This window comes from Egretta garzetta, unplaced genomic scaffold (genome assembly GCF_000687185.1).
Source record: "Egretta garzetta isolate BGI_Z169 unplaced genomic scaffold, ASM68718v1 scaffold56, whole genome shotgun sequence".
Classification (NCBI taxonomy): Eukaryota; Metazoa; Chordata; class Aves; order Pelecaniformes; family Ardeidae; genus Egretta; species Egretta garzetta.
In genome coordinates, this window is record NW_009260182.1 from 11,736,200 (window position 1) to 11,751,605 (window position 15,406).

Here is a 15,406-nt window from a genome sequence, read left to right on the forward strand (position 1 = left end):
CAGCTTGTGTCTTTTCAATCTACCAGTTACGCAGGTTCCTCCCGCCTCCCCAGTTACCTGTGTATTTCTGTCCAGGAATTACTCAATATTATTCTGTTTCACTGTGAACTTTTTAAACTATCCTCTATGTCAATGGATGCAAGACTTAGACACTATACTGAACCATCCCCAAAACTATCATTTGGATGTGCATTTCAATATGATCAAATCTATCCTTCCACAGGGCTCAATATCTTTCAGTGCTTCAGATGAAAGAGCCACTTTTAATGTCCTCCTCATACATCCTAAGCAAGGGCAAAGATTTTTATTTAAACTTTAGACTGGCAAAAAGAAAGGAGAATCTGAATGCACTGGGTTGTGCCACTTAAAAACACTGGCTCAGCACTTCTTCTGTTACTTCGAAAATAAATCAGGTTTTAAAATCATTTTTCTGTGTGTCTACTGCATGTTACTTTCTATGGGAAAATATCTGATGGCCTATGTTCTCTTACAGATCTCAGGTAAGCTACTCAACTGACATGTTTGACACAGGGTCAAGAGATAAAAACTGTCTTCTGGTTTAACTGCATCATGTTACACTCTGCACTCTGGAAGAGTGTGGGCTAATTGTGTGTCCTCCTGGAACGATTTCCTGGAGGCACGCCACTGAAACCGGGAAAGCTTGCGTTCTCCTGGGAATAAAGCGACCTGATGGTTTCATGGACTTTATACACCATTAACTGTGTACTGAAAGTCCTTTCTTTCCTTTGGGTAAAAACATCTCTTCAAATTTCTACTGTTTAAAAAAGAAATGTTCTTAATGCGTCTCAGCATAAACTATGGAAAATTATAAACTTAGAAAGAAAAGGATAAGAACAATAAAGTACATTTCTAGCCAGTAACTTTTTTTTGTCTTTCATCCCATATATTTTCTTCTTTTCTCCCCATCATCTACTGCTTCCATCTACTCATTTTTTGATTTATTTTTTTTTTTAAATTTCTTTGCATTTCTGTTCTTATTCATTCTTCCCCGCCCCCCCATCACCCTTTCTATGACTGCACGGTCTTCTAAGTTGCGCTGCTCCTTTGCTTACTAATGCTCTAGGGAAATTCCTCTCCAAGAGTTTTTTTTAGTTTCTAAAACATAACCTATACGTGAATCTTCTATGTAAACTTTGTTATTTCAATACTCTTTAAAACAGTGCAACTTCTAAGATGACAAGTTGCTCCAAACCTGACACACCCATAAAAGCCATATATGTTAGCATGGTATAAGCCAGTATGATATAAAAGTGTGCCTAAGAATACGCTGGTTCTGTCATATTGCTTATAGTACAATTAGTTCACCCAGAAACCAGTTATTTACAGAACAGTATGAAATTCAATCATTCCTCTTGCCACCTATTAGTATCTTTGTACTAACAGAAAGAAAATATGAGGGTTGCATCTCCCAAATTTCACCGACTGACTGGAGGCAGTCAGATAGTCACAATAATTTTTTTATTTGTATTTCTGCAGTGCTAAAACACCCAGCTGAAGATCAGTGTCACATTATGATACATACTGTACACTTTTGAACAAATGAGCTTTTTTTCTGAGACACTATGATCCAAATGAATAAACATGCATTAACTATATTTCACTTACTCAAGTCCTTGCCATACTACATCTATGCAGTTCCATCCTTGTGTTGTTATTGGAACCAATTATTTTTTTCCCTTGTTTTTCTGGATTTTACACTTGCCCTACAGTGGCTTCCAAAGAAGAGAAACTTTCTTTTCTACAGAAGAAACTAGCAAGAGGAAAATAATGGGATATTCTGCCTGCTGCCTGTGATTGACAAATAATTTAGAGAAGGAATGGAACCTAAATATGTTGATTGATGCAACTGAAAAAATACTGAAGGCAAATCTGTAGGGGTAAGGGGTTAGTAGCGTTGCCCCATACATACTACATACCGGTGATACTACCAGCTTAGCTAAGGCTGGAGGATGTAAGCAATTTTGGGGCAGAAACTACTGAATACACTAATGCAGCTACCGGTCCCATGGCTCCCTGATGGGAGACTAGGACTCATAGATGCTAAGAGAATACAAATAACAAGTAACTTGAAGGAAAACAACAATTTTCTTCTCTTGCGTTGTTCAATTAACAATGCTCATTCATTACTCATAGGAACCACATACCACCCACAGGATTCAGAGGAAGTCCTGTGGAGCTGGGGGCTCCAAAACTGTACTCCATCCATCAGCTCAGGGCTACAGAAGGGCCCAGACACAATAGCAGAGATCCTGCAGCAACTGCCTGTCGGCAGGAAGACAACAGCTTGATATAATGTATTCACAAACTTCAGGAAAGTCATGCACCCAAATCTTCCTTCCTTGCATTTACATAATTTCTTACATGACAAAGATAAAGGCAAGGATCAGATGGGGAGCAAAACTGCTGGCAGAAGAAAATTAGAAACAAACTTCATTCCATGCAATAACTTTCACTGAATGGGATGTATATCAGTGACTCAAAGAAAGGATAAGTAGGAGCTTACAGATAGGCACATGGATCGATTTCTTCTAATTCAAGCAAGAGATTTGTTAATTGAGAAATTGTCTAAAAGTGAACCTTCTGAAACTTTTCTACCAACAGGTCCTTCTGCAAAAGAATAAAACCTTCTCCAGATAAAGCTTATTTAGTGCTTTTTCTCATAATGTCCTTGGAAATGACTGCTTCATAAATAGTCTCCCAGTCATGTAGCATGCCAGTTATTGAAAAAATTTAGTATCTCGCCGAAGAAAACTGAAGTCTTTGGGTTCTGTCATAATGGACCGTGTATAATCAGGATATGCACTTCAACTACCAATGATATCATTTTAGTGCCATTTAGGTCATGATCTGACAGGAATTCCTTAACTATGGGATGAGTTTTCTTGAACAGAAAGTTTTTCCAGAGATACGGAGTTTTCATCATAACAACAGCTCTGTCGGTTTTGAATTAATTGATTAACCATTTCTAAACCTTGCCTTGTGAAAGATGACTAAGAAGAAGAGCTGAAAGCTGATTAAATGTGACAGTTGGGAGTATTCAGATAGGGACTCAGATATGTCCAACTAAATAGTCTTGACAGCAGCTTTTGCATACTTTTTTTTTGTGTGTGTATATAAAATCTGCTTTGATCAACCTTTCCAGTGAAGTAAGTTCTATGAGGGTAGTATTTAGAAGCTGGAACTCCCCTGCATTGCTCTAAGAAGCCAAGTGTTTCACCTGCACATGACAAATTAGATCAATAAATGCCATTTCCTGTCTCAGTTCCAAAAATTACAAATTCAACTTAGCAACAACCACCACCACCCCCTTGTTCAACTAAGGCTTATGTTCTTATGCAAGGCTGTTATCTGCAGGTCTCTAAAGTCAAGCTGAGCCAGTGCTTCACGAGTTCTGTCATTTTCTAAATACACTACAGATTTTCTTGTCAGCTCATCCAATTGTGTTCATCTGGTTCGCTAAGTGGAGAACTAAAAGAATTTTATCCCTTAAATTAACTACTTTAAAGAAACAACATGAAAATTATATATTTTTTTTATAATTTCTATGATTTAGGTACCTACAGCGTTCTTCACTGTCAGTTAGGATATGACATTCAATTTAAGCATTATACCTTTCACTACATAGTATTTTGTACACAATCTACTACACTTCCCTCTGGAGAAACTGGTACAGTTTTTGCTATAGAAGGAGTAGCGTATCTTGTAGTTTAATGGCCATAAGCATATTGTTTTAGTTAAGTAGTAGAAGTGAAGTAACAGCATTTGTACACCAAGTTTTTAAAACCTGTTTTCAGGTATGCCCTCTCATTGTCAGTAAGCCAGGATCTAGAGTGAAAACTTGGTACACTATCAGCATGTTATTACTTCTCTGCTGAAAAAGGGGCATTCTGAGGTTGAACTGGATACAAGCTGTTTTACACTGAATTTGATGAATGATTTAATGTCCCAAAGAACACACATACACCTAATACCTGCCACGTGTGCTCTTAGTTCCTGGCAGTAACAGGGTAGAAACACGTACTGCCAGGAAGTGACTTACTTGCCATCCTGCTTTGATTCTGCAAATCCTTATCGAGATAGTGTATCCAAAGCCATGCTTGTTTTTGACATCCCCCCTACTGTTTTCTGTGCATTTGTTTCAAAAGCTTCCTGATTCTTACCAGCTGGCAGGTATAAATCCCAACCCAGTAATGAGCTGGCTTGTTTCTGTGTACAAAGCACTGATTGAGATCTTCCTCACAAATATCTATACACACAGCTTGTGATCTGAGCCTACTGCAATTACCTACAGGCTTCACAGAATCTAGATGAAAAGAGGAAATCAAAAGTAAGAGATTCCATTGAGGAATATGAATGCTTACAAACAAATTGTCATGTTTGTGTGAAGAATTCCCATTTACTTGTAAGAATACAGTACTCCAAAAAGACATCGTGCATTCCCTGCAAGCTGGATAATACACATTTAACATGCAGTCATAGTCAAATAACTGTGTCATTTTGAAGACAGGTATGCATATACATGCTACCCCTGTATGATGCAAATACATTATATACTGAGCCTTGAAGTGTCCTGTTCTGCTCATACTGTGCTTCAAGCCCTCCGCCTGCTTTAGTGCAGAGCCAGTTTAAGGGGAAGGCCAGCAACAGCGTTGCCTTCCTCCTCCAGCAAAGTGAGGATCTGTGGTCTGAAATCCAGAGAGGTGCAACTCCTGTTTTGTTGCTGTCTGAAATCTGAGCTCCTTTCTTTAGCTGAATAAGCAGCATTGCACTGAAAACTAGAGAGGCACAAACCCCATTACATAGCACCCTGAGGCGGGGCTTCATGTTACAGGTGTAACATGCTCCTCTGCTTGTTCAGAGAAGCTGGGAAGTGCATGGTGGGGGAAAGGGATCAGTAAGCATTGTGAAAGAGCCTCTGTGAAGATGAAAGTCTCAACAACCATTTCCCTCAGGAAGCAAAAGATAAAATATTTAATACTACTTGTTAATTAAAAATTCAAACTGTTGCCTTATGAAAGAGAAGCTTACTTTCATCTTTATACTCTGAAGTTTTTAAGACTTACTCCTAAACATACTGTTAGGGATTTCTCCCTCTTGGGAAAATCCTGATTTTTTTTTTTTAAGTTCAAGACTCTCCTCTGGAGTAGAGGCCAGGGGTGGGTTTTCAAAGCCTAGGCACTGTATGGGCTGGCAGCCTGTGAAGGAAGCCACAGCACACCTTTAGAGCCCTCGACCTCCAAGAGCCATAGTGGATAGGTTTGGCAACAGGATGCAGCTTACTCTCTGACGTCTACTAAAGGGCTCAAAAGAGCAGGCTCCACAGGGAACACAGATGGTGAGAGCTTCGGCATGCTGCATGTTGAGGGAATCAGAGACAAGCCAGAGCTGAAATGCAGTTACTACCACAGGAAATGAATTCAAATTAAATGCTGCAAACAAAACAGCAGGGAAGACTGAGCTGTCAAACCTGCCTTTAGCGGCAGAGAAACCTGTGGCTGGGATTGAAGCCCAGTGATCTGTTACACAGTTCCTACCTACAATGAGTTACTTCTCAGTTTATCAGAAGGACAGTATCATCTCTCAGGCAAAGAAGAAAGAGGACTATATTAGGTACTAGTAAGAATTTTCTCCTTCACATAAACTTACCTCTGTTGCATGCAACACTACAGTTCAGAAGGTTAGCAATATTTCTCACCAACAACACACCAGAAAATGCATTACAAAGTAAAAGGACAGGGAACCCAAGAAACTATCAATGTAATTTCCATTATGCTTTGGAATCAGAAGAAAATGTGTTATACTTTTAAATATCAGGTATCAATTTTTAGAAGGAATACATATTGTGTATTACCAATAACTTGAGCTCACAGAAGTGCTTATCCACATGCTTATTTACGCATATCATGAACAAAAGTCTGACAAAAATGTATCTTCTAATGTTTCCATAGTACATTATTCTGTATATTAATCACATTGATTGCAATATGTCTAATTTAACTTTATTGGTAGCAAAATGTTAACAGAAATTCCTGAAAATATTTGAGAATTTTCTCCCATACCTGTGCAGAATTTATGGACCTTGTCATTCACAGCCCTTGGTCTCCCAGACTGGGGGACACCACTATCAGACTGTAAACTCCATGTTACCATGTGGGTAGAGATACTGCTACAGTGGTTGTTTAACTCTGGGGTTACCAACAGCATATGATTTTGTTCACCTGAGACAGCTGCCCCTGTTGCAGGACCAGCACAGACAGCAACTGGAGAATATTAACAGCATGTACTTAAGTGCCAAAAGAACACAGAGGAGACACAGTTCTCCTCACCCCTAGCAAAATAAGGAAATTCCACAATCATCAAGCTAGCTGAGTACTTGTCTGAGATCAGACAGTGGAGGAAGAAGGCCTATTTGAAACTGAATAGTGCTTGTGGCAGAGACAAACACTAGAAACACCTTATGAACTCAGAAGTGAAAAAAAGGTCAAGCTACATTTGCAGTTTAGATTATAACTCTGCGGGCAATGATCTGATTTCAAGAATAGGCATTTGTTACAATCCATTTGGTTAAGAATCAGGAAATTTGCCCTAGGACAGCAACCGTTGACCTCTCAGGCTACCATAAGGTTATCCTGTCCGCTACACACTATGCTGGATCTTCAAAGAATAATGCACAAAGATTCAGGGCTTTTCCTCACTGTATTAAAGTGTCCAGGACATCCAAGAAACTGCCTCACATTCCAGAACTGTAACCTTAGTCTTTAAGCACTAAAGAACAGATCATAACCAGGACAAAACTAATTCATGTCGGAGGCTGAGCTTCCTCAAAGACTAATTCAAGTGGGCTGAACTAAGACCTGTTTACCTTTAAAGGTTAATTCCAATTGACCTAAGATCTGAATTGGTAGCAAAATCTCCAAAGTTCATTCCACCTCACTTTGGGCCACTGCATGATTTACCCAGGCTCCCTATATAGACAGTAGCAAAAGATTATCTTCAGGGAACGATGCAGGTCACAGGAAAGCTGGGTCATCTTCACGAGATGCCAGTCTCTTTAAAGGAGCACATGCCACTTTAATAATCGCCTTGTTGAGCTGGCCTGCCCCTTAGTGGCTTTAAGTAAGTGGGGTGAAAGGGTGCACATAGGTATGACTTCAGGTCATACGCTAAGACAAGTGGCATGAGGCATGACACAGTTACTGCAGCTGTACAGAACCATGAATCTACCCCAATTTTCTTAGCAGCTGCTTGCTGCTTTAGGAGCTGCTAAACTAGCTGGAGCTGCAAGTTTCTAGATGATCATGGCCATGTAATTCTGTGTTAGTAAGCACTATGTGTGATTAATCAGCCACACCAAGTCACCTCTGTAAGATGCTGAGATACTATGGTTATGGGAATAGCACAAGAATCTTTATTGACTAGGGTTTCTACAGATTACTAAGATCTTTAAGGAACACGTTAAGTATGACAAGAGCATAAGAGGGCACAGTATAAGGAGAAAGAGGTGGCTCATCAAAGGGGACACTGGTGAGTGCCTGCCCCTTTGTGATTCCTGGCCTCTTAGAGCTTCTTGCTACTAACTACTGTTCTCTTCTAAGAAGTAACTCTCATGCCAACTGTTTCTCTTTCTGTTTGCTCTTCTACATCAGTGGAAGGAAGAAGGAAAGAAGTGGGCTTGCTGGGGACAACATGCTGTCCATACATTGTCTTCAGGGAAAGACAGAGGATCAGGAACTGTTAGGATGAAAATAGCTATGACAATTCTTTTCCAAACTGCTGCTTCCCCCATGGTAATCATCCAAGTGCAGCTCTTCCCTCTCTGTCTTCTGGCTGGCTCCTTGTAAGTGACTTTACTTCTTTATTAAAATGTGCTACAATATTCTACTGCCCAATCCTCATTAATCTTACACATTGCCCCGGTACAACAGAGAGAGAGAGTAAGCTGTTGTTGAGATAACTGGCTTCCATTAGCAACCATGTGATTGGCAGGACGATAAAGTCTTTTCCCTTGCAGGTCAGCTGCTTTTTAAGAAGAGGGCAATCCTGCTGATCCATCTTTTAGCTACAGTCTCTCACTGAGTCCCAAATCTCCTGCCTTTTAGCTTTGATACGGTTCAAGCTTTCCCCCTTGTATCAGCCCCTACCTGTCATCAGCTCCTCTGTACCAAACAGCCAATATCAGGAGTTTGACCTCAGGGCACAGTCCGGGTGGGCAGGTAAAACCTGACCACTGGACCTACTTCCTTATCTTTCATATCCTGCAATTCATGAAGAAGTATCAAATTCAAACTAAAAAACAGAAGCATGACCTTTTATAAGAACTTTCTGAAAAAGGCTCTGTTGCCTTTTTAAGTATTCTTGAAAAGAACTGTCATCCGTCCTACTAAGATAGAAATAGATCACAAATAAGGAAGAGAGGGAAAACACTGCAAATCCTTACTCAATGGTAAATGTTTTTAATGTTCTTGCAATACCTTTTGGTGAGGCACGCAAAAATGTAGTAAAAAACAAACCAAAACAAATACACTAGAACTATTCTACATCTACAAGCTCCAATTGCAACCCAATAGAGTTGCCCAGCCTTTTCCTGTTTATAAAGTATCTGAAATCAATTAGATTCCCATGGCATACAGAGCATCCTCCATAAAGCGTTACTTGCATCAAGAGAATTCTAAATATAAATTGCAAACATAAACTGAGAGCTATCATAAGCAACATAATCCCTATTTATGTGACATGCTTGACAGTTGGTGCTTAAAACATACAAAAATATTATTTATTTCCTGTAGCAAGTATGTACACACCCTGCCCTCCTGCATAGCTGGAAATCATGTTTTCCCTTGAAACAAACATAGGCTCTGCAAGGATTTATACCACTTAGGTGGATGACAGAAATGGTGCCAAAATCTCTCAACATCCTGTCCCTTCAACTAAACTGGCTTAGTACAAATTGGAAGATGTTTAGTCATTTCTAACATTGATAATAAAAGGAGAATAAAAAAGAATCCAGAAGAGGAAGGCTGCTAGTCAAGGCAAGACTTGTGGTATTTGAAGTCTGGCAGAGTACATCTTTACATACAGAATTCTGGAACTCCTAATGCATGAGTATCAGATGAACAAATCTTATGGCCACGATCCTATATCCTCCTCATGTAGTCCACACTTATATCATTGTAAATATTGTTCATTGTTGTATTAGTGTGAGAATGTAACAGACAACTCTACCTTTTAACTTTTTCATTTGAAAAGACACTTTAACAAAGTCCTTTCTAACTATTAGGAGAAACTGGAATTCTTATACCTCAGGAATTCTCTGTTCTGAAATGCCTTTTCATTACCTTGCTGTGATAAACCTACTAAACTATTAAAAGCAAAACTATTCTAACTCTATAGATAATTTGGTATGGAATTCTTTCTACATTTCTCTTCTTTTCTGATGACTTTGAGAGTCTCATAACGGTGCTGAAAAGTATCACCATATCTGCAGAAAGCTAAAGATCCTCCATGTGCAGTTAATGATTCATTTCACTATTTAAATGAACTTATGCTCACAACTTTGTGAAATAATAAATCCTTTCTAAAAGCTTACTTCAAGTATTAAAAGTTTTTGAAAATTAATTGCTATGGGTGGATATGGTGTCAGAATTTACAGAGAGCATGGAATAGAAATAACTACATGAAATTAAGGTAAGTAGATTTTAGTCTGGAAAAAACTTCCTTTTGGCAAGAACTGTGGAAAAGTGCTTCCAACATTAAGGCATTTAAAATTAAATTTTATATAGAATAAAGATCAGCCAGTTGGAATAAAGCTGCTTTCTAACAGTTATAAAGAATTCTATGTGACAAATTAAGGAAAGGAAATGCTAAATAATACCATGCCCAATTCTGCTCTCCAGGAAGTAGTTTTGTAGACAGGAGCAATTGCTCAGAACGGAATCAGGCCAGCACACACCAGGGTAACATGTACACTCTTGCAAAAAGGTGTCACAGCATCTTTACAAAATTGTCAGGACCAAAATTCCGTCTTATATCCATGTAACAGTACCACCAGTAGCACAGTGCCCCCTAACAACACACTGGAGAAACAGTTTTATGCTAAATTACAGGGAATAGTGCCACTAATAATCCTTCAAATAACCGCTTTTCAAAACTAATTACATGGGAATGCAAAAACATGAAAGGTTCTTGAATTTAATAACTTCAGCATTGGTCAAAAGGGGAAATTAGCAGGATAAAAAATAACAACTAGTGTCTTACTTGTCTGAGGTCGATGAAAGCTAACTGCAGGGTGTCTCCCTGGAATCCTGGCACAGGCTCAGAACTAGCAAACACTGCAAAGAAAGGTTAAAAATATTACGGATGTATATTTATAAAAAAAAAAAACCTAACACAAAATCAAGCTCTATGCAATATAAATACTATCTAGCATTAAAATGAAACTAGTTTGACAGAAATAGATTAAACTAATAACTCACAGTGATTAAAAACAAAGAAACCAACAAACAACTTTCCCATCATTTTTCCAATGAACCCCAGAGCAATACCTTTAGGAGTATTATTAGGAATTTTATTTAAAATTCTAACCCAGTAGTAATTCTACAACCACAGAAGCCAACATCTTTTTGGCCTGAGGTGAATGATTACTGAAGAATTTCTAAATAATACCAATTCCATGGCTGTCAACATATTTTCAAACATCTGCTTTTGTTACAGCATCCGCACTATAAAAACTCCACCTCTAGCCAAACAGCAATAAAAGACAAACACTAAGGTGGGAGTTAGCTCCATGTGTAGACGACAGGTGGAAAGCTCTACGTGCCAGTCAGAGCAGAGCTGAAATGCCTGTTCACGCCTTTTAGCCAGCTTATGAGTAAAGAACTTCTGCTCTTTTTGAACCCAAAAATAGGTTGTCAAAATTGGAAGGCAAAACTATATTCAAAATACAAAAAAATGGTAACACTTATGGTAATGAAAAAAGTCAGCTATTTGTTTAAATTAGGAAACGATCAATAATTGTCAAACTTGAAACTAAATATACTTTCTGTTGTTCTTATCCCAGTCACACATTAATAAGAAAGACATTTGCAACAACACCCACTGCCTCACCTCCCCACTCAAGTTACATATTTTACTTCAAAAGAGCTTAAGAGAATTTTTCCTATGCTCTTCAGTTAGAGCTCTTAACAAAAGAAAGTAGATGTTACTGTAATAGTTTTAGAGGACTATCATCTGAGGCAGTGACAGGTAACATTTTTTTCCGTTTGAGAAACAGGTCATTCAGTGGTAGAGGAAATAGAACACATGTATCCAAAAAATCTCCAGATCCAGGGCTCAACTCTACTGTGCCACATAGACTCCTACTCACACTTAAAAGTAATATGAAATCCTGAATAGGTTTGTTTTTTTTTTTTTTTTAATGCCTAGTTAGAAAATTTGGATCATCAAGCAAAGGTAACATCCCAAAAGCCATTGGTGTCTGAGCTAACTAATGAATTCAGATAGACTATTCACAAGTCTAAAAATTGTAAATCAAATTAATAAAGATTCTTGCTTAAGTAGTTCAAGAAGCTACTAAGACCATCTCAGAATATCTAAGAATAGCTTAGTAATAGATGAATATAGCATCAGAGTAGCAGCTCTACCAGTAGAAGCAGAATGTATTACTTGTATTACAGCAGTGCAAAAAGTTTTGTGGACAGTCATGTAATAGGAGAATGAATTAAACTGGAATATGACTTGATTCTTCATGAACTAAAGGAATAAAAAATAGCAACCAAACGCCCTAGGGAGAACACTGTAATGTCACAGACAAGTATTGGTAACAGTTGGCAAACACTCGCTGATTACTGTATTCAAGTCTGAACTTTAAATTGTCTGGTATTTCCACTTTAGAAGTAATACTAGCTTTCTAGGGGAGTTTTCAGGGAGTTTGAGTCTACCACAAGGATGCTTTTTAAATACAAAAGAAGAAAGCATATCCTAAACCCAGCATTTTATAGAGACTTCTCTTAATAATAAACTCTTTAAAAGCAGCAAAGAGAAAACAGTCTGTACAACTACCAACCTGCAGAGGAACAAAAGATCTCCAGGCCTATGAAAGCACACTTCTGACCACCCTAAAGGGTTGGGTCTCTCCGTGGCTGTCTTCTGCAGGTATTTCATGGCCACTGGGACCACCTTTCCTTCAGGGACAGACAGGCCTATAACGCTGGCCACTGTGGTCAGCCAAACACAGTGTCTAAAATGTGAACACCATACTTCAGCAGGGAATTCCTAGCAATGCTCCGTAGCAAACAGCTAAAAAGAGATACATGGCGTGTGAGCTGTGGCAGCACGCTAATAAGATGGATAAGGGTGACAGTCAGAAGGAGTCTTTTCTACATCCCCTAAACAAGGAAAGGGAACCCATGCTACTCTTGAAAGATAAGGCCCATCTTGATCCTGTGTAACTTTCTGTTCATACACAGCACACCAAGACCAGCTTCCCTCACCAGAATCTGAGCTCCTCCAGCCACTCCACAATGGTAGCACTGGGAGAAGGAAGCTCTACAGCAAAGGAATGGCTGCAGAACTGAAAAACGAATACAATTGAGAAGTGTGACCTGCAGCAAAACCTTTCAGTTAGCTATTGGCATTTTATACTTTGGGAGGTACCTTCCTATAGTGGGATGCTTCTACTTGCCACAGAGCAAATATTTGCATCCTTTCTGCAGCTCATCAGGCTAACACAGTTTGGAATTTATCCTAATGCATTAAGTAATGCATTTAGTTTCTCTACATAGCACATACTACCATTGCAGCTATTGAACAAGAAGCACAAAAGGTACCAAACTTAATTATTGCATAAGCTTTGTTCTCTAACTACAATTTTATATTATGAATGCATTTACAACACCAGGGACACTCATTCTAGCACAAGCATTTATTCTCACATTTGGGTCATTTTTGACAGGTGACTACAGTAGAATTTGCTTCATTATTACAATTTCATGAGTTCAAAGGGCAAAAGATAATCTACTTATGGTAACGGTCAGACAGTTCCCCCTTCGCCCTCAGCTCAGGGCTTTTAAGTTCTGCTAACAATTTTACAAAGCTAATTAAATATTTTCTACTGCACAGCATTTCAGGAAGATATTATAGGAACAGGATTAACATTCTTAATGCCTTTGTCCTAAGGGTCCTTTTCCAGATAGTAATGAAACATTGTCATATATACATCTTTTAAAATATTCACCCCCTACATTCATTCTAGGATTAAAGAAGATGTGGATGGGCAGGGGGCTGGTTGGCCGGTTGGTTTAGTGTGCATAAGAGCATTCAGGAGTTTTATAATATATGAGAATGAAATGCAAAGATCACCATTAAACTGTCACATATAGGGTCAAACAACTGGCTGCTTGGCAGTTTGAATCAGAAACTTCAATGTTTTGGGGAAAATAAGCTGAAAATATGCATTACATGAATCTGGTGTTCACAAGGTTTTTGTTAACATCTTCTTTCCCTGCACTTTGCTGCTACTGTGTAGACCTTTTCTGTGCATATAGAACAGGATCGTTGGCACAATGTGTGTCCACAATATGTGCAATCTCAATGTATGTCCTACAACAGCCAGTTTGGGAATTTACAGGAGGTAGAAGCTAATGAAAAAATAATGCAAAAGTATTATTAATATATACTATATATATACACACTATATAATGAAAAAAGTAATACAAAAGCAGGCTGGGAGGTAACACATACATGAGGATGGTAAATTTAAATACTGTAAAGATTATTTCAGTTCAGTCCATTTTCTTTTGAATACTTTGCTTTGATCTTTTCATTACATTTTGTGTGTGTTTATATATACATGTGTGAGAGTTGATGTATACATGTGTTAATGAATATCTTAAGAAAAAGGCTGTCTCTCCTAAAATGGAATTTAAGACATCTTCAACTGTAAATTGTACTGAATTTCTATGCACTTCTAGATTTATTAACAGGCCAGTTAATTTTAGTCTCTCAAAACCCCATCTTTTATCCATCTCTGCCTCTCTGTTGGTCTGGGAATTCAGTACCTAATTCCTGACAAACAGTTTTGCTGTTCAATGGCAGAAATTAAAAATGAGAGTCCACACTTTGGATCAAGAGCTAAATTAGGGCAGTTTTACTTCAGCCTCATAGCATTGATTCACAGGCAGGCCAGCAAAGCTACAAATGTATTTTTAAAGGAAGAGGGGAGAATCAGGTGACTATCTCAGCAGCCGTCAGCCACTTTGCAGCCCTGCTGGATGCTCCAGCTGTTCAAACATGCCTGGAGGGAAGCCTCGCTGAGGGAGCTGCCAGCTGGCCGGGCAGCAGCCCCCAGCCCTGCCCCCAGCACCAGCCAGATCTCGCTGCTTCCCCTCACTCTGTGCTGCCATATGTGGCCAGCAGATGAAGGATAGTCTCAAGTGGGTTAAGTTAACCTGACTCCCCAGCTGGGAGAGGAGGCAGGTAAAGTGAGGGGCCTCCAGAGGAGAATATTGTGCGTTTTCAAGGAAAAACAGGATTTGGCTTCCTCAGCTTCTGGCATGCCCACCTGGAGATTTACCTACATGTAGGCTCAACAGAGAGCACTTGGGTCAAGATCTCTCTTGCTCTTGGATACTGCAGCTCTCCACACAGCCAGTGAAACAGGAGGGACTAGCAGGCACCCCTACACAGGGCTGGTTAGGAAGGTATATTGTATACTGCTTTGAGCTAATTTTCCGCTAACCCATGCTCATTTATAGGCAGGACCCAAAACCTTTTCATCCTTGCACAGCTTCATGTCTGCCCACTCAAACACACCTCCTTCTGCCAGCTAATCCTGTCTCACAATTCAGCTATGTTAAAATACAAAAGTTGTAAAAATTACATTTAACTCTTCCAGCAATTAGAATTTCTGACAAGTTCTAATTCCTTAATAAAAAGCTGATGTAAGGTATGTAGATCTGGATGGTGTCTCTGAAAAGCTCATTTTCTATTATGTACACCGCGTTTCTCATAAAGTGAGATACAGCAACCCACATTTGAATTTCGTCTTCAAGAAGTAGCAAACGCCTCTGCCTCCCCTTCCCAACCCACTTCCCTCCTCAGGGCACTGAAATGCCATGTCCAAGCAAAAGACTATTCTTTGGGGTTTATTCAGTGGAACCTAGTACGTTCTATTTTTCTGAATACTGTTCGAAGAATCCCAACCATCCTAGTGGAGCATCACCACTGAGAAAGAATGGTGTAAAATACAGAGGTAAAACACTGCTCTAAGTAATAAAATATGTAGAGAGAGTGGAGAAATACTTCAATTAGAACAGGACAAACTGAAATCAAACTGAAAGCTTTTGGAATGTCTGGAAGGAAAACAAAAAACTCACACTAGAAGCAGAGC

General features: G+C 39.0%; 1 protein-coding gene across 2 annotated transcripts in view; it reads right to left on the reverse strand.

The window, feature by feature from the left end:
- Positions 1-9,827: 9,827 nt before the first annotated feature.
- EXOC6 (exocyst complex component 6) overlaps positions 9,828-15,406 on the reverse strand; it is a 52,496-nt gene continuing 46,917 nt past the window's right edge. Inside the window, exon 19 of one of the 2 annotated variants that reach the window (XM_035897273.1) lies at positions 9,828-10,349. In XM_035897273.1, coding sequence (XP_035753166.1) covers positions 10,296-10,349 — 54 coding nt within the window. In that variant the 3' untranslated portion in view covers positions 9,828-10,295. The remainder of the gene's footprint in view (positions 10,350-15,406) is intronic. The other variant, XM_035897272.1, reaches the window with a different exon arrangement.